The sequence below is a fragment of the Salvelinus fontinalis genome, chromosome 2 (genome assembly GCF_029448725.1).
Source record: "Salvelinus fontinalis isolate EN_2023a chromosome 2, ASM2944872v1, whole genome shotgun sequence".
NCBI lineage: Eukaryota > Metazoa > Chordata > Actinopteri > Salmoniformes > Salmonidae > Salvelinus > Salvelinus fontinalis.
In genome coordinates, this window is record NC_074666.1 from 74539229 (window position 1) to 74566333 (window position 27105).

The 27105-nt window shown below is 45.4% G+C and overlaps 1 protein-coding gene across 1 annotated transcript; it reads left to right on the forward strand.

The window, feature by feature from the left end:
• The first annotated feature begins 1895 nt into the window (after positions 1-1895).
• On the forward strand, positions 1896-11237 carry LOC129825707 (neuronal pentraxin-1-like). The gene is made up of 5 exons (XM_055885895.1): positions 1896-2440; positions 2864-3071; positions 4178-4422; positions 4711-4890; positions 9106-11237. Exons 1-5 carry the CDS (start codon positions 1979-1981, stop codon positions 9325-9327), a joined length of 1317 nt encoding a protein of 438 aa, XP_055741870.1. The 5' UTR covers positions 1896-1978; the 3' UTR covers positions 9328-11237.
• The last annotated feature ends 15868 nt before the right edge of the window (positions 11238-27105 follow it).

Genomic DNA, 27105 nt, shown 5'->3' on the forward strand with positions numbered 1-27105 from the left:
TTACACCACTCCAAGAGACGCTTGGCATTGTGCATTGTGATCTAAGGCTTGTGTGTGGCTGCTCGGCTATGGAAACCCATTTCATGAAGTTCAGAGGCAGTTTGGAACTCTGTAGTGAGTGTTGCAACCGAGGACAGACGATCTTTACGCGCCCCGAGCTTCAGCACTCGGCGGTCCTGTTCTGTGAGCTTGTGTGGCCTACCAATTCACAGCTAAGCTGTTGTTGCTCCTTCTTCACTTCACAACAACAGCACTTACAGTTGACCATGGAAGCTCTATCAAGGCAGAGATTTGACAAATTGACTTGTTGGAAAGGTGGCATTCTATGACAGTGCCACGTTGAAAGTCACTGAGCTCTTCAGTAAGGGCATTCTACTGCCAATGTTTGTCTATGGTGATTGCATGGCTGTGTGCTCAATTTTATACACTTGTCAGCAATGGGTTTGGCTGAAATAGCCAAATACACAAATTTGAAGTGTTGTCCACACACTGTTGTATATATAGTGTACCTCATGATAAGGCTATCTAGGATTGTCAGCTGATAGGAGGTGAAACGCTTTGGCATTCAGGTGCAGCACTTACCGCATTCAAAGTAAGCACTAAACACGTATAGAATCTTCATTTCAATAACTTGGACTGGGATCATTGCTCAGGGAACAAGTTGCCTGTAGGTACAAATCTAGGATCACTTCCCCAATAAAATGTGTTAGTGGTATGAGTTTCCCTGGGGATAGAAGGCGTAATTTGTGAAATCAGCGAAGGTGTTGTAGGTTTAATGCCTCTCCGTCCTCCATGTCCTTCCATCACATAGACTCATATTGTCCATTGTACTGTACACATTCTGCAGTTGCCTAAAGTAAATCCATTTTAATCTAAGCTCCAATATGTTTTCATCACTTATTCAAGTTGTTTTCATTTGATTTTCAACACTGATATAATTAATAAAGGCTGAGTAGGCAACCAAAAAAGTAATATTGCTCTCCCTGAATAAGTGAAATAGCAAAAGGCTAAGGGATAGATTAAGTCCTTATGGCCTGAATTATTGAGATGATTACAAATACTGCATTCAAATACTGCAGACTGTGTTGACACTTTGCAGTATTGTTTTGCCCAAGGGCCTCACAGGCTGACACCCCATGGGACATCATTTTGGGTATTACCACTGAGTCACATACAAACCACCATGCCTGTGTGAGGGGCCTGACTTAAGGTGTACCAGCTTGACAACAGATGAAGAAGATTATGAACATGTTAATTTAGAGCATTCAATTATTTTCACGTTTCAACAAAAATTATACTGTACAATGAGAAATACATGCAACGTACCAAATAAAGAAAAGCACTTGACAACATTCTAATAAACCTGCGTGTGACAGTCAAAGAAGTGCAGCTATTGATGGTAATACAACTGCTGCTCGTGTAATTATATTGATGTTAATGGCTGTGCTGGCTGCTGTAAACATGCAGACCATGTTATCTATTATAAATATTGTAACATGAGAAAATGTATATGTGGCTATCAGTGTCACAGGTCACAGGGGGATCAGCCATGCTGTGGAGGGTCCCTGAACTTCCTTTCGATGTGAATTCAGTTCTGTCGGTTTTGCCTTTATGCACAAAACGAACACAGCTGACTCTCCTGATACCCAATAATGCCATTGCTGTTTACCAATCCGCACATTTTAAATTGATAATACACATTAATAAATGACAAATTGTCGTCGTGATGAATGATTTAGCATCCGGGAGCCTCGAGTATCATCATTGAGCATGAGGCTCCTTCCACCTTGACGTCGAGAGGTGATTAAGCTGCGAGAGTGCGATTCCTCCCCTCCTCTCCGTGATGGGGTGAATCTGCTCAACGCAGACCACGCGCGCTATATAAACCGGGCGCGCACCGCGGACGGATTAAAACAAAAAACGACAGCTCCGTGGTCCTGAAATCACTCGCAACACACCACCGCTGCTCCTAAACCAAATGCAACACAACACACACGGCGAAATGCAGGCCACTAAGAAGGCAATCTCTTGGACACTTTTTATACTTTCTTACTTATTCGTGGAGGGTTCGTGCCAAGACTTTGGTGGTGGACAGACTCAATTTATTTGCACGTCGGTGCCCAAGGATATGGACATATGCGCCGCTACCTTGCAAAACAGTATGCCTGGAGAGGATCTGAAGACCACTGTAATGCAGCTCCGGGAGACCGTCCTACAGCAGAAGGAGACCATTATGAACCAAAAAGAGACTATCAGAGAACTGACTTCCAAGTTAACTCGCTGTGAGGGCCAGAGTGCGCCCGAGCCCGGACCTGGGGGAAGGAGAAAAGAGACGGGGACCAAAAATACTATGGGGGATGTATCAAGGGGTCCCTCAGACACTTTGGCGCAACTATCGCAGACTTTACAGTCTCTAAAGCAAAGATTAGAAAATCTCGAGGTATGTGGAGAAAAATAATCTTAACGAAATAATAGGCTTTATACATTTCACCAATCATTTTGGGTGAAAAACGACATGTTTACACTATGGGCTAAATCACGTTGCACTGTCCTGTCCAACTCGCACTGCCGCCCTTGTACTTTGTTTATCACATTTACTTCCAGGGGCGAAGAGCCCTCCACCATGTAGGTTAATACTCTGCACTAATCGTGAAACTTAACAAGTCATGCTGAGGACAGACACCTTCCCGGAGACGAATTTAGTTGCTTGATGTAGGCTCCCATGTTGCTAACTCAACAGGGCAATAAACCTTAAAGAAGTTAATCTGGCATTAGCTTTACGATGTCCCTCAGCATATGGGTTGTAATGTTTCTCAGTGTTTTTTTAAACGTTTTTTTAACGAATCATTATTTCATTCCACAGCAATTCAGTCGGAACAACAACTCGGTCCAGGCGAACAGTCTGAAAGACCTGCTACAGAGTAAAATCGACGATTTGGAGAAGCAGGTGTTATCCCGCGTGAACAGTATAGAAGATGGCAAGCCTGGGCTGCGGAACGAGACGGAGCAGCGCGGTAGAGTGGAGTCGACTCTCACATCCCTGCACCAGAGAATCACCGACCTCGAGAAAGGTGCGAGCTCAAAAAACGCGCCAAATACTTGGCCCGCATAGTTGAGCTAATTTAGTATTGCCGTTTAAAAAACAAAAACGACCTATTCTGAAAGACCTTTCAAATCCAACTGAAGTGGTGTTTATTACTAATGAATAGATTAATGTCAATATACGAAATCAATTGGTAATATGGCTGGTGTCTATTGCATCGCAGGAGAGGGAGTGGATGGGATCCGGCGAATAGCTGCATTGCTTTGCATATCCAATTCCACAAAGATGTGTGGCTTAAGAAGGTGATTTGCTGTTTAAGGCATCCGTAAACAAAGGATGGTGCAACCTTCTGTATTCAGCACTTTTCCCTTAATTCATGCAGATCAAAATGGTTCAATTCTATTGAAACAGCCGTCTCCACTTGCACCACTAGCCGTTTGAGCAGAGCAAAGTTCGCCAGGACCTTATGGCGTAAAGCTCCAGCTCCTTATAGCGGGCAACAAACACGGTTGTATAGTCCCGCCGAGGGAGGGGTGAGGAGAGACCAGGACCGCTATTCCAACCGCTTTGCTCATGTGATGCATATCATGCCGCAGAAAAACGTGGAACCACAAGAAACAGGACTTTGTTGTATAACTACATTGATCAGTCAACCTTCAGCAGCAATCCGCTGCAAATCTCCCCTGCGCATTACGTGATGCTCAGCGACATATTTTACAACCTTCATTTTTTAAAACTCAAATCCTCACGTTCATCTTGACTTGACAATCACAGTTGTTTGTTAAAGCCAGGACAAATGTCCCACCATTGATGTCCAACAAATTGGTGTCACTCAGATAGCCTATATAAAAGGCTCTAACTTCTATACAGAGCTTGACTTGGAGTGAAATATGTTTCTGTACTAATTTTGGGTGCTGGTACTGTTTATATTTAGGTGCTGGAGCTCCACAATAATTTTGAGCTAATATTCTATAAGAGGAACAGGAGCTCAAGCAGTAGAACATTTGAGGTGCCACTATTCAGTACTGGTGAGCTCCTGCCGAAGTCAAGCACTGCTTCTATAGGCCTAGGCTAGCCCACAATAATTATTGTGACAGGTGACATCTTTAACCTTGTCCTCTGTTTTGTTTACAGGTCAGAAAGAAAACAGGCCGCTGGATAAATTCCAGTTGACATTCCCGTTGAGGACCAACTACATGTATGCCAAAGTGAAGAAGAGTCTCCCTGAGATGTACGCATTCACTGTCTGCATGTGGCTCAAATCCAATGCATCACCTGGGGTGGGCACGCCATTCTCCTACGCAGTGCCAGGACAGGCCAACGAGCTGGTGCTGATTGAGTGGGGGAATAATCCTATGGAGATACTCATCAATGACAAGGTATACTCACATGTTATTTTACATGATGCATATATCACCAACAGTAGACAAAATATTATTTGAAAGCAGAGTATTGCATCAAATTATTCTTAATGTATGAACATGCCTGAATGCCGGCACTGCAAACTACAAAGAAATATCATTTTTGAATTAGACCACACTGACTATAAAGCCTCAAGCTTTTTAATAAGTATGCAAGCTTTTTTATTTTAGTTTGCTGCAGTGATAAAAAAATAAAAAAAATCCACCCATGCATATACTAAAAGAAAATACTGAAATCCATTCCAGGTAGCTAAATTACCATTCATTATCAACGACGGGAAGTGGCATCACATCTGTGTCACATGGACAACTCGAGATGGAGTATGGGAGGCTTTCCAAGATGGAGTCATGAGGGGCAGTGGAGAAAACCTTGCTCCATACCATCCAATCAAACCACAAGGTGTTCTGATATTGGGACAAGAACAGGTATGTCCATTACAATTTTAATGGTCAGTTTTAATCAATACACTTTGGTACCTTAGGTCATAATATCAAAAGGGACATGGCCTATAGCATAAACATAACATCAGTCAGACCTTGAGAGAGGAACAGGCTTATGCATCAATTAAAAACCTGAGTTTCTGACTCTCAGGTTCCATAATAAGATGGAGGAATTATCCCGTTTAGGCATGAATTTGGATCAATTATCAAATTAAATCAATCAAATAAAATAATATTTGTCACATGCTTGGTAAACAACAGGTATAGACAAACAGTGAAATGCTTACCTCCAGGCCCTTCCAAACAACGCAGAGAGAAAAAAATAGAAATAATAGAAAAATAGACAAATAATAACACGAGGAATAAATATACAATGAGTAACGATAACTTGGCTATATACACGGGGTACCAGTACTGAGTCGATGTGCAGGGGTACGAGGTAATTGAGGGAGATACAGTGCGTTCGGAAAGTATTCAGACCCCTTCTGCTTTTTCCATATTTTGTTACGTTACAGCCTTATTATAACATGGATTAAGAAAAAAACTTTCCTCATCTACACACAATACCCCATAATGACAAAGTAAAAACAGGTTTTTAGAAATTTTTGAAAATGTATAAAAAAAAAAATTTGAAATATACATTCACATAAGTATTCAGACCCTTTATGCAGTACTTCAGCACCTCTAAAAGCAATTACAGCCTTGAGTCTTCTTGGGTATGATGCTACAAGCTTGGCACACCTGCATTTGGGGAGTTTCTCACATTCTTCTTTCCTTCCATCCTGACTAGTCTCCCAATCCCTGCCGCTGAAAAACATCCCCACAGCATGATGCTGCCACCACCATGCTTCACCATAGGGATGGTGCCAGGTTTCCTCCAGACATGACGCTTGGCATTCAGGCCAAAGAGTTAAACCTTGGTTTCATCAGACCAGAGAATTTTGTTTCTCATGGTCTGAGATTCCTTTAGGTGCCTTTTGGCAAACTCCAAGCGGGCTGTCATGTGCCTTTTACTGAGGAGTGGCTTCCGTCTGGCCGCTCTACCATAAAGGCCTGATTGGTGGAGTGCTACAGAGATGGCTGTCCTTCTGGAAGGTTCTCCCATCTCCACAGAGGAACTCTGGAGCCATGTATGAGTGACCATTGGGTTCTTGGTCACCTCCCTGACCAAGGCCCTTGTCCCACTATTTCTCAGTTTGGCCAGGTGGCCAGCTCTAGGAAGAGTCTTGGTGATTCCAAACTTCTTCCATTTAAGACTGATGGAGGCCACTGTGTTCTTGGGGACCTTCAATGCTGCAGAAATGTTTTGGTACCCTTCCCCAGATCTGTGCCTTGACACAAACCTGTCTCGGAGCTCTACGGACAATTCCTTCAACCTTTCTGTTTTATATTTTAATACATTGACAAACATTTCTAAAAACCTGTTTTCGCTTTGTCATTATAGGTCAATGTGTGTATATTGACAGAAAAATCTATAATTTAATACATTTTAGAATAAGGCTTTAACGTAACAAAATATGGAAAAAGTCAAGGGGTCTGAATGCTTTCCGAATTCACTGTATGTACATATACAGTAGGTAGGGATAAAGTGACTAGGCAACAAGATGGATAATAAACAGTAGCAGCAGCATATGTGATGAGTCAAAAGAGTTTGCATTGACCCTGCAAAAAGGGTCAATGCAGATAGTTAAATAGTGAACCAATAGCTCCCCGAACTTACTATTTAGCAGTCTAATGGCTTGTAGTAAGCTGTTCAGGGTCATGTTGGTTACAGACTTGGTGCATTGGTAGCGCCTTCCATGCGGTACCAGAGAGAACAGTCTATGACTTGGGTGGCTGGAGTCTTTGACAATTTTTAGGGCCTTTCTCTGACAGAGCCTTGTATAGAGGTCCTGGATGGCAGGGAGCTCAGTCCCAGTGATGTACTGGGCCGAACGCACTACTCTTTGTAGCGCCTTGTGGTCAGGTGCCAAGCAGTTGCCATACCGGTGATGCAGCCAGTCAAGATGCTCTCAATGGTGCAGCTGTAGATCTTTTTGAGGATCTGAGGGCCCATGCAAATCTTTTCAACCTCCTGAGGGGAAGAGGAATTGTCGTGCACTCTTCACGACTGTGTTGGTGTGTGTGGACCATGATCATTCCTTAGTGATGTGGACACCGAGGAACTTGAAGCTCTCAAGCTGATCCACTACAGCCCTGTTTATGTGGATGGAGGCATGCTCAGCCCTCCGTTTCCTGTACCCACAATCAGCTCCTTTGTCTTGCTGATGTTGAGAGAGAGGTTGTTGTCCTAGCACCGCATTGCCCCTAAGGTGCAATGTTGAGGGTCAGAGTGGTGGATCTGTTGTTCCCTACCCTTACCACCTGGGGGCGGCCCATCAGGAAGTCCAGGATCCAGTTGCATAGAGAGGTGTTTAGTCCCAGGGTCCTTAGCTTAGTGATGAGCTTGGAAGGCACTTTGGTGTTGAACGCTGAGCTGTAGTCAGTGAACAGCATTCTCACGTAGGTGTTATTTTTGTCCAGATGGGAAAGGGCAGTGTGGAGTGCAATAAGATTGCATAATCTGTGGATCTGTTGGGGCGGTATGCCAATTGGAGTGGGTCCAGGGTGTCTGGGATGAGGGTGTTGATGTGAGCCATGACCAGCCTTTCAAAGCATTTCATGGCTACAGATGTGAGTGCTACGGGGCGATAGTCATTTAGACAGGCTACCTTCGTATTCTTGGGCACAGGCACTATGGTGGTCTGCTTGAAACATGTAGGTATTACAGACTGGGTCAGGGAGAGGTTGAACATGTCAGTGAAGACACTTGCCAGCTGGTCCGCGCATGCTCTAAGTACACGCCCTGGTAATTAGTCTGGCCCTGCTGCATTTTGAATGTTAACCTGTTTAAAGGTCTTACCCACATCGGCTACGGAGAGCGTGAACACACAGTCGTCTGGAACAGCACGTGCTCTCATGCATGGTTTAGTGTTACAAGGCTTGAAGCGAGCATAGAAGGTATTTAGCTCGTATTGTAGGCTCGCATTACTGGACAGCTCGCGACTGGGTTTCCCTTTTTAATCCGTGATAGTTTGCAAGCCCTGCCACATCCGACGAGCGTCCGAGCCGGTGTAGTAGGATTCGATCTTGGTCCTGTATTGAAGCTTTGCCTGTTTGATGGTTCGTCGGAGGGCGTAGAAGGATTTCTTATAAGTGTCCGGAAGTGTTCTGTTCCCAAAAAGAGGCAGCTCTAGCCACTGGGAGTATGAGAAATTATCCTTTTTACTCATGAAACCAACATAGTCTCGGGGCAATTCGTATTATTCTGTAGGTAAATCTATGACACTCCAATTAGTATGATATATTACATTATGTATGTTACATTATGAATGGAATAGCGATTGTACAATATCATGCGAATTATAGGATGAATAGTATCATATTGTACGTGTTACCCGGCCGTACAATAGCATATGAACTGAATGAAGTATTTTATACTACACTTTGGGGGACGTATACTATTATACGTCTTTCTCTGGGACCAGGTTGCTTATTGCACCATAACAACAAAGGAGAATTATGGGGAAAATGTATGTTGGCGGTTAGGGGAACTAACAACAAAGGTTAGGATAACTTTTGTAAAAGGTTAGGAGAACTAAAATGACAAAGGTTAGTAGAATTTACGTAGCAGGTTAGGTGAAATTGGTTAAGTTTTTAAAAAAAGAGTTAGGGGAAGAGTAAGTTAAAATGCTATAGTTGTCCCCAACGCGACTCGATCACACAACCTTTGGATCGCTAGACAGTTGCAGATTACTCCCATCCATCCTCCCCAACCAATCTCCCTTTCTAGCTAAAGTAACTACACCATTACTAGGTATCATATGTCTTGGAGGTGCTCAGAAATAAGTAAAGTATGAGGCAAGGCTGACGAAACAGGGCAACCCCAATTCTGATTTATCAGCTCACACTGCAATGGCAAAATGAAAAGCCGTTTGCATGGTAACGTGATTCATTAGTCAAAACAGTAATTTGGATAAATGAAAAGTCTACTAATTTGATATATGAGCTATCCTTGGTTTCTTCTGACAAGCCACATGGATGGACGCATGGATAAATTATTAAATGCACAAATTAACTCCAAAGGTTAACTTGAAATAATTGTTTTCCTTTGTGTTAGCACAATATCCATCTTCATTAATTCAATATTATTTTCCACAGGATACGCTTGGAGGGGGCTTTGATGCTACACAAGCTTTTGTTGGAGACCTGGCGAATTTTCATATCTGGGACCGGAAGTTGTCTATTGGAGAGATATACAACCTGGCAACTTGCAGCAGCAAAGCGCAGATAGGCAACGTGTTTTCGTGGTTGGAGAGCAGCATTGATATTTATGGAGGAGCCTCCAAGTGGACATTTGAGGCTTGTCGTCAATTGAACTGAACTGAACTGCAGGGAAAAGTGAAAAGCCAATGAGAAATGCGTGTGTTAAAGCCTCTGTTGATAATGTGTCTGATTTGATAGATAAAGACGCATTTATTTCAGTAAATGACATCTGGATTTGTTATAGATATTGAATACTTTATGTGTGGACACTTACTAGATCTCTACCTGTCTAAAATAAGAATCTGACCTTCTTGTTCATCTTGGATATTTCAGTTGGATAGTTTTGGCATCTGGTTGGATGCTTCAAAGCGCTTCGTTCAACTGGTTTGTTATCTCATGGTCTTCAGAGCAATTGACACATACAGGCCAGCATATCACCACAACGCAGTGTAGATGCAGACAGCACTCCCCGGCAGAGGACCACTTAGAACGTCCACCATCAGTAGAATTGGTGACCATGTAGTTGTCCCCAACGAGGAAATCAGGGAGGGGACTGGGGATCTGTCTACGTCTGTTAGTACATTAGTGCGTTCGTACATTAGTCACGCGTGACATCTCAGACAGCACTGGCCTGGTTGTGACAAAACTTGAATGATGCGTCTTGCGTTAGATATCTGGCATTTACAAAATTATACTGATTGGCCAGATGATGGCGCTATAACAAGAAATGTTAAATATTTCAAATGCAAACTTTGAAAGGTCACGCACATTAACCCGTTTGACCTAAAGTCATGAAATTCGGTACATATGTCCCTCTCCTCAAAATAAACAAATTTGCCTCAGGGACCAATAAGCTTCACCATTCTGGATTTCCGTTATTTAGAATTTTGTGAAAAACACTTAAAACGCTACTCTTCTGGCACCGAATGAACGATCTGCACGAAACTTGATATGTGGCATCTATGACAATATTTTCCAGACTAGTACCTAAAACAACATGGCCACTATTGACCAATAAATATTCACTTGGGCATGGTCTGGGAAAAATTAGTCAAGGATATTTGTATTGTAACAAATGCTGTCAAGACTCAACATATGACTCAGCGTGATGAGTCTAGTTAACCCACAAGATATCTCAGACACCACTGGCCCGTTTTTGGGTGAATGATGCCTCTTGCCATAGAGATCCAACATTCACAAAATTACACTGATTGGCCCAAGGGGTGATGCTATAGTAATCAACTGTATGTACGTTAGTCACACACGATATCTCAGACAACACTGGCCCGATTTTAACGAAACTTGGGTGAATGATGCGTCTTGCCATAGAAATCAGTCATTTGCAAAATTATACTGATTGGCCCAAGGGGGGTGCTGCATCATTTGTGGGGGACGACATGCTTACTGTTGCCTTGTTTTTATTGGACTGGGGACACGCATTTCAACCAATCATGCGATTTTGTTTATATTCCCACTGCCTGGGATTTTCACTGTGAACGACGGGTAGACTTGAAAAGGAATGTATACTTAAACGGTTATGAAACAGGCACAGCTTTCTGCTCTATCGCTATCGTTTCTCTATCACCACCTGCTTGACGCAATTTTGTGTAAAGAATGACATCTTTTTTTGCCAACATACAAGCCTGGGTGCCTTGGGATGTTGAAATAACTCAGCACATTCATTATGATTTGCAAAGTATTTTGTGTGGTATTTATTTTCCTGTAGGCCTGCAACGAGATTTATTTCCAAAAGAGATGTTTATTATCATAACACATTACGTTGGATAATAAGATGATTATTGCACTTAAAAGCAATTCATTGAGGTGTTTGTACTTTAATGGGAATGTTATCTGTACAGTAACAGCATGACTTAACTAATTGCTGCAGCAGCATCAACAAAATCTGCTTTTACTATCCTCCTTTTGGGTTGAGATTTTATACTGTCTTGTTATATGCTCAAAGCATGGCAACACTGAAATATGAAAAAGTTCTAATTTTTTAAATAAAATTGTGATACCTGAATCTATCCCTGTGTGAGTGTGACATTACTGTCACAGAGTAACCCATGCATGTCACAGGCCTACAAATGTTTTTGAAAGCATATGAGAGTCCTCTTACATTTCTCTATAGTCTCAATTAACATTGTGAAACCTATTGTCAAGAATCAATGGCAGGTTCAGAGACCTTTGTACACCACTCCCTTTTATTTCCTCTTACTAGATATGGACAGACTGAGAGGCATTGAGAGGCCTGGGTTGCAGTATGTGGCATCAGTGGATGAACCGGGTCAGTGGTGTAACAGCACTACTGCTCTCTTCTTATGGAACCCTAAAAGTTGAACCCTAAACGTTGTGGCCAGGACCCGGAGAGGATAAAGAAGGTCAACATTATCTGCCTCCTCCTTAAAAGAAAAGCTAGTCCTCATTACCACTGGATAAATCTCCCGGCCACCGCGACCCAGACAATATCTCAAGGTGCATTCCATTGCCACCAAGGTCAAGGGCTACCTGGGAAATATTCTGTCCTCCTGACATAAAAATACACACACACACACATGTAAGAACACACACACACCAGTATTCCCGAAGCTTGATGTCTATTAGCAATAGCTTTGAATCGACGACAGGTAGAGAGGAGTTTAACTGAGATACGCAGACGACATGCCCATTTCCTTACATACATTCCTTACATACAAACACTTGACTGACGTGAGAATGACGTCCAATTATAGTAAAGCATGACAGCTGGAGTTCAGCAACATACCAAAGTGTAGAATAAAGGGGTCCACTCAATCAAAATAGCACTTGGTTGTTACACTTTGCATAAGAGGGAGTGAAAAACTACAGGCAAAGCATTTAAAAACTGATATATCTAAAAACAAGGGCCCTTGTCACAATAGCTTTTTTATTTAACTAGGCAAGTCAGTTAAGAACAAATTCTTATTTACAATGACGGCCTAGGAACACTGCCTTGTTCAGGGGCAGAACGACAACCTTGTCAGATCGGGAATTCGATCTAGCAACCTTTCGGTTACTGGCCCAACGCTCTAACCACTAGGCTACCTGCCGCCCCATTGCAATGCACCCTATATCCCATATACAATCACAGAAATACCATGTAAAACCGGTAGTATATGGTTTCATTAGCAGGGCTTGACCTATAGCTAGTAGGGTTCATAAACTCAGTAATGAGGCCAGGTCGATAATTCATGGTAAAACTACCTCAGTTGAGTGGTGGGCTTCCCATGATCCACCTCTGGGACATGGAACACATCTGAAGTCTTTTCCCCAGGTGCCATCCTGCTGTAGCCTATACATATCCCATAGCCATTACCGCCTGCTGCTTTGGACACAGGTGGAGTTGGGTTACAGAGATAATTCCTACTGTGGTGGAGAACAGCAGACAGGCAATCTATCCCCCGAGTGACCTCAACCTCTGCGTGGCCCCTGGAGCACTGGCCAGAAATAGACCTGAGATATAATAGGTCAACCTTGTCTTCACCTCTGGACCATGTGTGTCTGGTCCGGATCAGGCTTTTTTTGGTCTGACCCAAATCCTGGCGCAGATGTTTTGAGGTGTATTTTTATCCTAGCTGGACAGGAGGGACTCTGGTCAGTACTACGTGGCCAATAGCACTACTATTCTGATGTAAAGTTCCTATCAGGCTCATCTCCTCCACATCGGTTTGTCCTTATTATATCATGGTCTGAAATCTAACAACCAACTCCAGTCTTTCACCATATTCAGAAACCCGTATTCTCTCTCCCTTGGTGTGACGCAGTAGGAGCAGTAAGAATAACACTGGGCGGTAATGAACAGGTAAAGGCTGGTAGCTGGAGGCTCCTGGATAACAAGCTCACAGTGCTGCACTGGGAACCCAATATCTTACTACAGGTGTACCTCAGCATCTCATTGCTTGAACTTCAATCCACAACTCGAAGGTAACTGGCTCTCAACACACAGTCAACAAACCAGTAATATCTACCATGTTACACACAACAGTACTACATATTCAACTATATTGTACATTATAAACTGGGTGCTTTGAGCCCTGAATGCTGATTGGCTGACAGCTGTGGTATATCAGACCGTATACCACCGGTATGACACAACATTTATTTTTACTGCTCTAGTTACTATTGTAACCAGTTAATAATATGGTAACCAGTTTATAATAGCAATAAGGCACCTCAAGGGTTTGAAATATATGGCCAATATACCATTGCTAAGGGTCCAGGCGTTGCATCGTGTCTAAGAACAGCCATTAGCCGTGGTATATTGGCCATATGCCACACCCCCTCGTGCCTTATTGCTTAAATATACTCTGTCCCTGACCCTTTGACTCACACTCCACACTGGCAAGTCATCCCATTCACAGCTAATAAAGCATTTGACAGGTGATGTGTGAGGACTAGTACTGCATACAGTTGGCTCACTCAGAATGATCTGCCCTAAATTATGAATTGTATTTGTGTTTGTATGTGTGTCCATAGCTCTGACCACTATGGTATTCTCACAGATGCCTGGTTTGGTTTGCCTGTGTGACCTTGCCGTCTGCATCCAGCTAGCTATGACTGTATGAAGGTGGCAGCTAACAAGATCTCTCTCTCCTGCCATCTTCCACCTGCTTTGAATACATAATGAGAAAAAGCCAAGCACTGTCCCACCAGTGACCAGAGCCTGATGAAAAATGCATGACCAGGGTGGGTAAACAGCCCCTCAATGTGGGTCAGCAGAGAGGAGGAAATTATGCAAAGATATTGATGTTGAATATGATCCTCACTTCTTGTGATATTTAGAAAAACCTTGGGAGGTGCGTATTCGATTGTTGACAAGAATGTTGGTCCGTGACAGTACATGTGGTTAGAGTGATAGAGCTTCTGATAGGTCAGCTGCAGAGCTTGGAAAAACATGACATCATCAGAAAGAGGTCATAGAAGCACTACATCCAGTATGACTCTCTGTCATTAGTCAACGTATCAATCCCCCATGTGGGTGGGAGTGGCCTTAGACCAAGGGAGAGTTTCCTAGAGAGGCTGAATGAAGGGTGATCCTGAGAAGTCCAATATCACCAATTACCATTGATGTAAACCCTACCATTAAAGGCCTTGTGAAACTTCTCTGTAGTTAGTTTAAAACTCCTTCCCAGCTCATTTGAGCAAGCACAAGCAGTAGATCACTGTTCCAATCAAATCGTATTATGCTAAGCATTTCTGGTCAGCCTTATTAAATATGTACCCTATTCATAATTGCACAGCATTAGCAAACCATTCCCATTCATCTCTCTGGTAATTATTTCATGTTGGATTACAGCAGGCAGAGCTACAGTGGATCCCCTCTGACTGTCCATAACAGAGCCCTGTGGTAGACTGGCGGAGAGACAAGACAAGAGGCGTTTGTAAGGCAAACTGAAACAGAATATACATGAGATACATCCATATTCGCCCATAATCTCACAGCCTTCTCTATGGCTGTCAGACTCATGCTCAACACTCCATGTCACTGAATGAATAATTTATTCTATCCCGGAAAGCAAAGGAAATTCCCCTCCAGATATTCTCTTTTGCCAGTGCACCAGCCAGCCACAGATTCACTACTTCTTCCACCGCCGCAGTCAACGCTTTGTCTCTCTGGGGAAATACAAACACAAACATTAGGCTGGGCAGATTCCTTTGAAGAACCCTCCCCGAGCTATCCCAGATAGGCAGGTATCTGATATCTTCTCTAGGGGTAAAGTCATTTTGGACCAATGCTTTTAAGAGAAGAAGCTAGTTCAGCGTGCTTTACATACAAATTACCTGCTCTTAGCACCAGGGGTAAATATCACTGCAGGTTGTATGAAATCATCAGCATAAATAAAATGTGGGGAGTATATAGATGGTAAGTATCAAACTGCAGCACCCTCAGAAGCCACCATTTGAGCAGTTCAGTGGGTTTTGGGTCGTGGCGTCTCTGGGGGCCCATACAGTTTGTCTTGTCTAAAGGATGACAGTGCAGATTAATTGGCCAATCCAGCCCACTTCCTGTTGGCTCTTCCTCCCCTGGCGCTGTGCCACACTCTGCAGCTCAGTGTCTGCTGGGAGGCCACAGCCCCCTAGAGGGGGTGGCAGAGTGCTGTTGCCACCAGGGAGAGGGGAGGGGAACACATGTTATGTTGTGTGTGTGTCCCCCATCCCCCCCAGTAGGCGTAAAAGGGTCTACTGGGATGGGTGTTTAGAGACCAAGTGTACTGTAATACCATACACTGGACTTGATCCTAGATCAGCTTTAAAGAAGCCCCCCCCCCCCCCCCCCCCCCCCCCCCGCCTTCTGGCTGCCTGCCTGCCACTGAGAGGCCTTAGCCACGAGAGGTGTATGACGAAGCCAACACCACAGGAATATTTTTCAAGACGTTGACACAATCTCTGCACCATCTGGGAACGATGTCAGGGGCTGTGTTCCATAATCAGGTCAATCAGAGACAGAGCGCCTGTCACGACTTATGCCGAAGTTGGTCACTCTCCTTGTTCGGGCGGTGTTCGGCGGTCGAAGTCACCGACCTTCTAGCCATCGCTGATCCACTTTTAATTTTCCATTGGTTTTGTCTTGTCTTCCATCACACCTGGTTCCAATCCCATCAATTACATGTTGTGTATTTAACCCTCTGTTCCCCCTCATGTCCTTGTCGGTAATTGTTTCGTGTAGTGCTTATGCACGGTATGCTGGTATTTATCGGGTTTTGTTTGACCCATTCATTGTATTGTTCTGTTGACGGTGGCTTATGGATATTAAACGACACCGTTGTGAATCAGTTTTTGCTCTCCTGCGTCTGACTTCTCTGCCGCCAGTACGCACCTCACTACAGAATTACCGACCCAAACTATGGAGTCAGTAGGAGCAGGTACCCCCGGGTATAGGGGTGGAGGAGCGCGTCCGGGAGCACGTAGCAATGCTCCACCATCTGGCACCGCCATGGACCGCGTTGTCCAGAAAATGGACCGCTGGGAGAGACAGGGAGTTCTTCCAGCGCCTCCACCAGCACAACTGGTGTCTCCTCTGAGCTCCCCTCTTCCTCCTGGTCCCAGTGGGATTCGTCTCTCCCTGCCCCAGGAATACGACGGAAAGGCTGCGAACTGCCAGGGGTTCCTTTTACAACTGGACCTATACCCGGCCACCGTTCACCCGGCTCCGTCAGGCCGTGAAAGGGTGTCCGCCCTCGTCTCGTGCCTCACCGGGAAAGCCCTGGAGTGGGCCAACGCCGTGTGGAGAGAGGGAGATGCGGCATTGGACCAGTTTGAGGAGTTCACCCGCCGTCTCCTGCCTCTTCCATCTGAGGCAGGAGACGGGGAGCGCACAGGAGTTCGCCCCGGAGTTTAGGACCCTGGCTGCTGGCGCGGGATGGAACGACAGGGCCCTGATCGATCATTACCGCTGCAGTCTGCATGAGGACGTCCGTCGGGAGTTGGCCTGCAGAGACACCACCCTTACGTTCGACCAGCTGGTGGACCTGTCCATCCGGCTGGACAACTTGCTGGCTACCCGCGAACGTTCAGATCGGGGTCTGGTGGTTCCATCCTCCCGCACCCCCTCTCCGATACCCATGGAGCTGGGAGGGGCAGTGCGCAGGGAGACCGGAGGCGGTTCCCGCTCGTACACCATCTGTGACCGCAGAGGTCACACTGCCGGTCGGTGCCGGGTTGGTTCCTCTGGGGATCGAGGCAGCAGGCAGGGCGCTCTAGCGTCACCCCAGGTGAGCCGGCACCATTCTCACCCAGAGCCCTCTGTTGCACATATGTTTGTGTATGTCACTTTCCCTGAGTTTTCCCCGCATTCCCAGCATAAGGCTCTCGTCGATTCAGGCGCGGCTGGGAATTTTATTGATAGAGCGTTAGCCCATAGTTTAGGGATCCCCATTGTTCACGTGGCTGTGCCCTTCCCCGTTCATGCCTTAGAAAGTCGACCATTAGGGTCAGGGTTAATTAGGGATGTCACCCCTCCTTTGGGCATGGTGACGCAGGGGGGTCACAAGGAGAGAATTAGTCTCTTCCTTATTGACTCTCCTGCGTTTCCCGTGGTGCTGGGCCTACCTTGGCTAAAGACGTGAGGGTTTATGTTTCCTCCTGCTCGGTGTGCGCCCAGTGTAAGGCTCCTAAGCACCTGCCCAGAGGTAAGCTACACCCCTTACCTGTTCCACAGCGGCCTTGTTTGCACTTGTCGGTGGATTTTCTGACTGATCTTCCACCCTCACAGGGTAACACCGCGATCCTGGTCGTTGTGGATCGTTTCTCTAAGTCCTGTCATCTCCTCCCTCTGCCCGGTCTTCCTACGTTCCTACATACTGCGAAGGCCTTGTTTACACACGTCTTCCGGCACTACGGGGTACCTGAGGATATAGTGTCTGATCGGGGTCCCCAGTTCACGTCTAGGGTCTGGAAGGCGTTCATGGAACGTCTGGGGGTCTCAATCAGCCTTACTTCAGGGTTTCACCCCAATAGTAATGGGCAGGTGGAGAGAGTGAACCAGGATGTGGGCAGGTTTCTGCAGTTCTATTGCCAGGACCGGCCGGGGGAGTGGGCAGCGTCCGTGCCCTGGGCCGAGATGGCACAGAACTCGCTTCGCCACTCCTCCATCAACCTCTCTCCCTTCCAGTGCGTACTGGGGTACCAGCCGGTTCTGGCGCCTTGGCATCAGAGTCAGACCGAGGTTCCTGCGGTGGAGGACTGGTTCAGGCGCGCGGAGGAGACATGGGAAGCTGTCCGTCTTCACCTTCAGCAGGCCATGATGTGCCAAAAGGTGAACGCAGATCGCCACCGCAGTGATGCCCCAGTGTTCGCACCAGGGGAACGGGTCTGGCTCTCGACCCGAAACCTGCCCCTCCGCCTGCCCTGCCGTAAGCTGGGTCCACAGTTTGTGGGGCCATTTAAAGTCCTGAGGAGAGTGAACAAGGTTTGTTATAGGTTATAGCTTCCACCCGATTACCGTATTAACCCCTCGTTCCATATGTCTCTCATCAGGCCGGTGGTGGCTGGCCCGCTCCAGGATTCTGAGGTGCGGGAGGTTTCTCCGCCCCCTCTAGACATCGGGGGGGGGGGCCCCGGCGTACTCCGTTCGCTCCATACTGGATTCGAGGCATCGGGCGAGGGGCCTTCAGTATCTCGTGGAGTGGGAGGGGTACGGTCCAGAGGAGAGGTGCTGGGATCCGGTCGAGGACGTGTTGGACTGCAGGAGTTCCACAATGCTGCAGGAGTTCCACCGTCTTTGCCCAGATCGCCCTGCGCCTCGCCCTCCGGGTCGTCCCCGAGGCCGGTTTTGACGCGCCGCTGAGCCGCACGTAAAGGGGGGGTACTGTCACGACTTCCGCCAAAGTTGGTCCCTCTCCTTGTTTGGGCGGCGTTCGGCAGTCGAAGTCACCGACCTTCTAGCCATCGCTGATCCACTTTTCGTTTTACATTGGTTTTGTCTTGTCTTCCATCACACCTGGTTCCAATTCCATCAATTACATGTTGTGTATTTAACCCTCTGTTCCCCCTCATGTCCTTGTCGGTAATTGTTTCTTGTAGTGCTTATGCACGGTATGCTGGTATTTACCAGGTTTTGTTTGACCCATTTACTGTATTCTTCTGTTGACGGTGGTTTATGAATATTAAACGACACCGTTGTAAATCATTTTTCGCTCTCCTGCGCCTGACTTCTCTACCGCCAGTACGCACCTCACTACAACGCCTTCCCACCATCTCTCACCCCCACCCAGCACACCACCCTGCACCTCCTCACTACATTTACATTTACGTTTTAGTCATTTAGCAGACGCTCTTATCCAGAGCGACTTACAGTAGAGTGCATACATTTTATTACATTTTACATACTGAGACAAGGATATCCCTACCGGCCAAACCCTCCCTAACCCGGACGACGCTATGCCAATTGTGCGTCGCCCCACGGACCTCCCGGTTGCGGCCGGCTGCGACAGAGCCTGGGCGCGAACCCAGAGACTCTGGTGGCGCAGCTAGCACTGCGATGCAGTGCCCTAGACCACTGCGCCACCCGGGAGGGTCACTATTCCTGGGTTTGGGCACAGAGCACAGACTACTGGTGCCCTGCTATGTGTGTGAACATACAGAGAAGGTGTGACAGGGCTGGTGCCAGAAGGGGGGAAGAGGGGGGAAGGAGGGGGCGCTTCACACCTATCCAGACAGAAACACAAACAGGTGAGCTATAATTTCAGACACAATTCTATGTGTCTGAAAAACAGGAAATCAACAGCAACTCTCATGCATACAAATAAAACAGAAACTATAAATTAGTGGCAGCAGGCAGAATGTGAACAAAGTTCAACATCTGCTACGTTGGGCACATTGGCCCTTTTCATAAGAACCCCAACAAAAATAAAATATGAAGATAAGAACAAAAGCTGCAACCTTAATCATTTTTCTAAGACTGAAAAATTGGGATATCACTCCAAAGGATTTCAACTTCAAATGAAAACAGATTATGTTGGGAAATGTTTTCTAAAGTATGATGAAAGCTAGCTGCAAAGCCAAAAAAGAGAGAAAGAAGTACTCTAGTCTCTAGAACACAAAGGGATGTATTGTCACGCCCTGACTTTAGTTATATTTGGTTTCTTTATTATTTGGTTAGGTCAGGGTGTGACAAGGGTTTGTTTAGTTTTTGTATTGTCATAGGGTTTTTGTTATCTATGGGGATTTTGTATTGTCTAGGGGTAATTAGGTTGATGGTGGCCTGGATGGGTTCCCAATCAGAGACAGCTGTTTATCGTTGTCTCTGATTGGGGAGCCTATTTAGGTTGCCATTTTCCAAGTTGGTTTTGTGGGTAGTTGTCCTTGTTTAGTTGCCTGTGAGCACTACGTTGGCTTCACGGTTTGTTTTGTTGTTTCGTGAGTTTGTTAAAGTGTTCTTTGTTTAAATAAATAGAGGAATGGATTCTAATCCCGCTGTGCCTTGGTCCACTCCTTTAAATGGCCGTGACATGTATGTACCACAGTCTCTTCTGTACTGAATGGAACTCTTTGAAAGACTCTAGAGAATTTAAAGATTTCATAGGGCTGAGTCACAATCAACCCAGCCCAGACAGTGTAGACAACTTGGATTAAATAGTGACCAGGAGAAGATGTTGGCTAGAACTGCATACAGTACCACTTCTTCAGAATGGAGGACAGACACATAGATGGAAGTACAGGGCAGGCAGTGTTAAAAACACCAAAAACACCATTAGTTAGCTGTACTCTCCCAACACCCCTTATTTTCTTATTAGTGGTACCTACAAGTCACCCCACTTGTATCAGCCAATCATAGTTCACCATTCCCATGCAGCTCACTGACCTCTGCTGCTGCCATCAGAGCGAGATCGTGGTCAGAAGAGGATGGACGTCTTGGACTGTTCCTCACCAATCTATATTTGACCTGTGTTTTAGTGTGTTCATCTAAGTGTAAGTACTGTTGACATGTCATTGGTATTTTAGTTGGGTGTTGCTAAGGCAGGCGAGATATTTACCAGTTATTCCTTTTCCATGTGTGTCATGCTATTCCTTCCCAGCTAGCCTAGTCATGCTAGCTTGTCTATGCTGTGTACCACACGCCTTGTTTAGGATAGCCTATTCATATTATTATGTTCATATTGTCTGTGTACTTGTAGTCATATTTATTGACATGTAGGGCCTTTATGTAGCGCTACTGTGCACTGTATGTAGCCTTGTCTAACAAGTAGCCTAATTTAGCCTTTGCCTTCCTCGTGGCGCAGTTACTATTCCACAGTGGTCGTGGTCTCGTGCTCATGCAGAATCTGGTTGCATTATGGTCATGTTTTCAGTTATATGCTTACCAGTATTTAGGTCTTTATGCTGTAACTGCATTCCATTATTGCTTCTGTATTAGTGATCAGTAATTGAACATTGTAGTGCATAGATGTGTGTGTATTGATGTACATACTATGCTAAGCCAGTCTATTGGTTGTATACAGGCCATACTACTATGATACGACAGGACAGGCCATAGTATATGCTAAGCTAGCTTACCTATTAGAGGCCATATGTATCTGTGTATGATATTGTCCAACTGTGCTACTGCCAATGCTCTGTATAGCCATTACTGGAATCTATCTTAATTTCTTCATAGAACCACTCTTATACACTCTCACTTTTACTGTGAGCCATCATTACAGAGGAGTGTGGTGTGTTGAACCCAATATCTGCAATAATCCTGTTCTGAAGACATCTGGCTTGTTCTTGCCGGACAGACCAGTGGCTGAACCTTATCAACTGGCAGCTATAGCTCTCTACTAGTGCCCAGTTCTAGCTGGTCCTCCCGGATCAGCCTTAAATATTTTTCAGGCAGACAGAAATTAGAGTTAAGGTTAACTCTCAAACGACATTCATGTAGAATGCAGGTATTATGAGGGTATGCTGAATAGACATTCCTTGGGGGTAAGAATTGTGAGATGGATAGAAAGGGATGGGACAAAATCATTCAGAGAATTGACTTTTTCAGAGAAATTAAATATTTTGGAGAAAGAAGTGAAGGAGACAGTATTCACTCCTAACCTCATCAAAGCGCAGAACCATTCTTCCTTATTCACACTTCAGATTTCCAATATTCAGGAGAATTATAACAATTTCTGTATTGTGGTAGTGGTGTGTTATATAGAATGTAAGACTATCGAGAGGGCCAGTCAGTGATCGACCAGAATAGACGACCTACATTGAGACATTCTTATCTGTAAAGTGAAAGTGTAACGTCCTGACCAGAGTTCTTATGTGTTTTGCTTGTTTAGTGTTGGTCAGGACGTGAGCTGGGTGGGAATTCTATGTTGTGTGTCTAGTTCGTCTGTTTCTATGTTCAGCCTGATATGGTTCTCAATCAGAGACAGCTGTCAATCATATATAGGTGGCTTGTTTTGTGTTGGGGATTGTGGGTGGTTGTTTCCTGTCTCTGTGTTTGTGTTCTGCACCAGCTAGGACTGTGACTGTATGTTCTTTTGTTTTTTTGTATAGTGTTTTTGTTTTGTCTAATTAAATTCATTATGTCAAATTACCACGCTGCACATTGGTCCTCTGATCCTTCTCGCCTCTCCTCGTCTGAGGAGGAGGACGAAGTAGACTGCCGTTACAGAAAGAGTAATGTATAACCATTCTGAATCACAAACCACAGGAGATTGCGGCATTTGTACTGTTGGGTAACCATGACTGTCTAAAGGATATAATTGTAAATCTTAATAACACAGGGATATGTTTCATCATGTAATTATTTTTAGATGAGTTTCCTCATCTTCTGCTGAAAGCCTGGTGCTTATTTTTGAATGGTGAGACTAATGCAATCACTGAGAGATTAAAAAGTTCCAAGAAGCTTACTGATGTTTCCAAAATATTCATATGCACCACAAACATCCACCCAAGCGATACTTCACTTCTCTGAACTCTGTGCGCACAACTGCCTTTTCGGGTGACTTGACGCAACCGGCATCATCATCGCCAGTCTGAGACACACACAGACTGCGTCATCACCGTCTCTCCTCTATGAATAATCCATGTCCTCAGAGAACCAGACCCCCCCCCCCAAGTTATATAACAGTTTTAGAGTTTACAGCAGCCCTGAAGTTATCTACGTCAATAGGAAAATAAGAGTAGAAGTGACTGAATAATTGTGTTTCCTTTTTTCCCTAACCCTATGCACACAGTGTGACCCAGCAGCACGCCACAGGCCATATCATGGTCAAGGACACCTGGCCTTATGAGACAGTGGTCCTGCTTCGCACTTGGCTCCTGGCCTGGTGATATGTCTGTCTTCTGATGGGAATTAGCAGAACATAGGCATAGCTGTGATCAACACTGACTCCCACAAACCCAGAGCAGGCCCCTGTAGTCACAAACCCAGAGCAGGCTCCTGTAGTCACAGACCCAGAGCTGGCCCCTGTAGTCACAGACCCAGAGCTGGCCCAGAGCTGGCCCCTGCAGTCACAGACCCAGAGCTGGCTCACAGCAGGCCACTGCAGTCATAGACCCAGAGCTGGCACAGAGCAGGACCCTGCAGTCACAGACCCAGAGCTGGCACAGAGCAGGACCCTGCAGTCACAAACCTCAGTGATCCCACTGCTCCAAAGGGTCAGGGGGCAAGACTGTCACCACCAGAGTTAATATAGGCCACTTAGGCCACTTATGATCCTAGCCTTGGGACACTGGATGGCTCTGGAAAGTCTCATTACTAACTTCCCAAGTCAACATACTTTTTTTGTCACGCTATGTGGAAACCATTATACGACATCCAATGGTGTGCTTCTGCTAGAATGGAAAATTATTTTAACAATGTCCCCTCCGTCCCTGAACAGTCTCTGCAACTCTGGACAGGCACACACACCGACTCACTGTAACACAGCTAATGAGAGTTCTGCAGTCTGACACTGGTGTGTGTGTGTGTGTGTGTGTGTGTGTGTGTGTGTGTGTGTGTGTGTGTGTGTGTGTGTGTGTGTGTGTGTGTGTGTGTGTGTGTTAGAAAGAAAGTGTGTGTGAGAAAGAGAGTGAATGTGAGTGTACCTGCAGCTCCTAACGGACACATTAATTCCGTCTCCCTTTGTCAATCCCCCCTCCCACCCTCTACATCTCCTGGCTGCATTCCCAAACACTGCTCCTTTCCTCCACTGTCATTCTGCCTCCTCTTACTACAGTCAATAGAACAACATGGCTGCTCATTATGGGATTGCAATGGTAGAGAGTCTCTGGCAGCATGGACACATGGAACACCAGCCAGCTTCACAGATACAGCAGGTCAGCCTACAGCACCGGCATGATGTTGACAGTGATTATACTACATGAATTCCAAGACAATGTGGACACACTGGACAGGGATGTATACAGTGATGCAGCTATATGAATTCCAAGACAATGTGGACACACTGGACAGGGATGTATACAGTGATGCAGCTATATGAATTCCAAGACAATGTGGACACACTGGACAGGGATGTATACAGTGATGCAGCTATATGAATTCCAAGACAATGTGGACACACTGGACAGGGATGTATACAGTGATGCAGCTATATGCATTCCAAGACAATGTGGACACACTGGACAGGGGTGTATACAGTGATGCAGCTATATGCATTCCAATACAATGTGGACACACTGGACAGGGGTGTCTTGATCTGTCTATAGGCTTGAGGACATGATGACTGCCTGGTCCTGTGTGTGGATAGCTATTGAGAGCCTGGATGAAGTGATCCATTAGAGTGTAACTAGACTATGTCATGTCCATCTAATTGGCTGTTCAGTGGGAGCCAGGATGATCATTTCACTAATGGGCTGTTGCAGCCATTAAGACACCACAGAGATAATCAGCTGCCAATTAATGCCTCTAATGAAGAAGGACTGGCACCACTAGAAATGACCCCAGGTCAGGTCATTGCGGAAGAATATTGGGTAACATCAAATCAAATCAAACTTTATTCGTCACATGCGCCGAATACAACAGGTGTAGACCCTACCGTGAAATGCTTACAAGCCCTTAACCAACAGCGCAGTTCAAGATGAAATTATTTAACAAATAAAATATTTAACAAATAAAATATTTAACAAATAAATGTGTACATGTAGGTAGGGGTGATACTAAACAGTGAGTAGCAGGTCAGATGCTGAGCAGTTGCCATACCACGCCGTGATGCAACCGTTCAGAATGCTCTCAATGCTGCAGCTTTGAGGATCTGGGGACCCATGACAAATCTTTTCAGTCTCCTGAGGGGGAAAAGGTGTTGTCGTGCCCTCTTCATGACTGTCTTGGTGTGTTTGGACCATGATAGTTTGTTGGTGATGTGCACACCAAGAAACTTGAAACTCTCGACCCGCTCCACTACAGCCCAATCGATGTTAATAGGGGCCTGTTCGGCCCGCCTTTTCCTGTAGTCCACGATCAGCTCCTTTGTCTTGCTCACATTGAGGGAGAGGTTGTTGTCCTGGCACCACACAGCCAGGTCTCTGACCTCCTCCCTATAGGCTGTCTCATCGTTGTCAGTGATCAGACCTACCAGTGGTGTTTCGTCAGCAAACTTAATGATGGTGTTGGAATCGTGTTTGGCCACGCAGTTGGGGGTAAACAGGGAGTAAAGGAGCAGACACCCCTGAGGGGCCCCAGTGTTGAGGATCACCGTGGCAGACGTGTTGTTACCTACCCTTACCACCTGGGGGCGGCCCGTCAGGATGTCCAGGATCCAGTCGCAGAGGGAGGTGTTTAGTCCCAGGGTCCTTGGAGGAAATGTCATTGAGTGATGGTATGTTTGGGTACTGGAGGAGTCAGACAAGGAGAAGTGTCATTGTCTGTCCTTTCTATTGTAACAGTGCTCAGGTAGTCATTAAAATAACGTCTGTGTGATTCTGTGTGAGTAGAGTACACTCCACAGTCACAGTCCTTGGGATATGGCTTTTTGGTCGGCAAAGAAACATCATCCAGATGTTAGTCATCTCTAAACAAAACCCCATTACTGATTTTCTATACAGAAAACTGAATCACTCACATTCACTCAAATATACAAATACACATTGAAAACCATCTTGTAAGTGAAAGAACACACATCTAATCTGTACAATTATGTGAGATGAATGGTGTGTGTGTGGTGTCTTGTGTGTCAGATTGCATATTATTGGTGTGTGTGGTGTCTAGTGTGTCAGAGTGCAGATGATTGGTGTGTGAGTCCAGTGGATGATTCATTAGAAGACTTAATTACTTTGGTGGTTAGACACTGGGACTGGGCTAGAGTGTGATACACTATCTGTGTCACAGCCACTTAAGCAATAAAGGCAGGATAACTGACCGTGAAGACTGTAGACGTCATCCGCCGAAGCAACGCTGGGGGACCTGTGACAAGGATGGAGGGAGAGGAAGAAGGATGGCAGCGGCTAACTGTGCCTCTCTTAAGAGCATACAGGACAGATGAGAGAGAGGACTGTGACATGAGTTGGGAAAGAATGAAACAGGCTTGGGTTGTTGGACCAGGGAATAATAATATACTACCCCTCATCCCCATTCAAACTTAACAGCCTCCCTGTGGCACATGTGAAATAGGAGACTTGAACAATCACATGCCCTGTTTGCCCTTTTCATCAGTGACTCTCATAGGGCCATCTTTCTAGAGCAATTGTCATTGTCAAGGAAATGTTAATAAAGTTAGGTTTCTATTGAGTACAGACCGAAGCCCCTGTGTGTTTCTCTGCAGTTCTGCATGGAGCAAAAGATCAGTGCAATTAGGCATAGTCTCTGACACAGGTGGATGGAGAGAACACATGCTGGACTAATGATCCAGGAAAATTGCCTTTAGTAAATGACTATGTGTGTGTACATGCGTGTGTGTATCCACACAAAGTGACTCAATCTATCCAAGCACCACCCTGCTCTGACAGCAATACCCTGGATAGACACAGAACATATTAAATATCTCCGGGGCCAGAACCAGAGCTTCCCACCAACCAAGAGAGACATCAATCATCTGGCGGCCGGGTCTGGAACCACCGGGCCAAATCCAACTGAGAGACTCCACAGCAACTCCATTACAGAAATATGGAGCAGTCATACTGTACCTTGCTAAGCAATGCATACCAGCACAGGGATGACCTCAGCAGAGTATAAGTACCAGTTCTGCCCCACAGTCCTGGTAGTGTGAGTCATCACAGACACATCATGTAGCAAAACATCTGGCTCCTGACTAAGATACATAAGCCCCGTTTATACCTGGTTCTAACATGCGTCCTATGTTCTGATCTTGTCCACATTCTGATTGTACCAAAATTTTTAGACAGGTGTAGATGATTAAAAGACGCATTGTGATTGGAGTGTGATTAGATCTTATAAGTGTAAACAGACAAGATCATGTCAAGATCAGGTCCAGAGTGCAGGAAGCGTGTACTGTGTTTAAATGG

Bases quoted from the DNA above. Each gene is read 5' to 3' on its own strand.
- LOC129825707 (XM_055885895.1), top strand. From the start codon at position 1,979: ATGCAACACAACACACACGGCGAAATGCAGGCCACTAAGAAGGCAATC. The intron at 2,441-2,863 runs GTATGTGGAGAA...TTCATTCCACAG, and splicing joins AAAGATTAGAAAATCTCGAG to CAATTCAGTCGGAACAACAA. The intron at 4,891-9,105 runs GTATGTCCATTA...TATTTTCCACAG, and splicing joins TGATATTGGGACAAGAACAG to GATACGCTTGGAGGGGGCTT.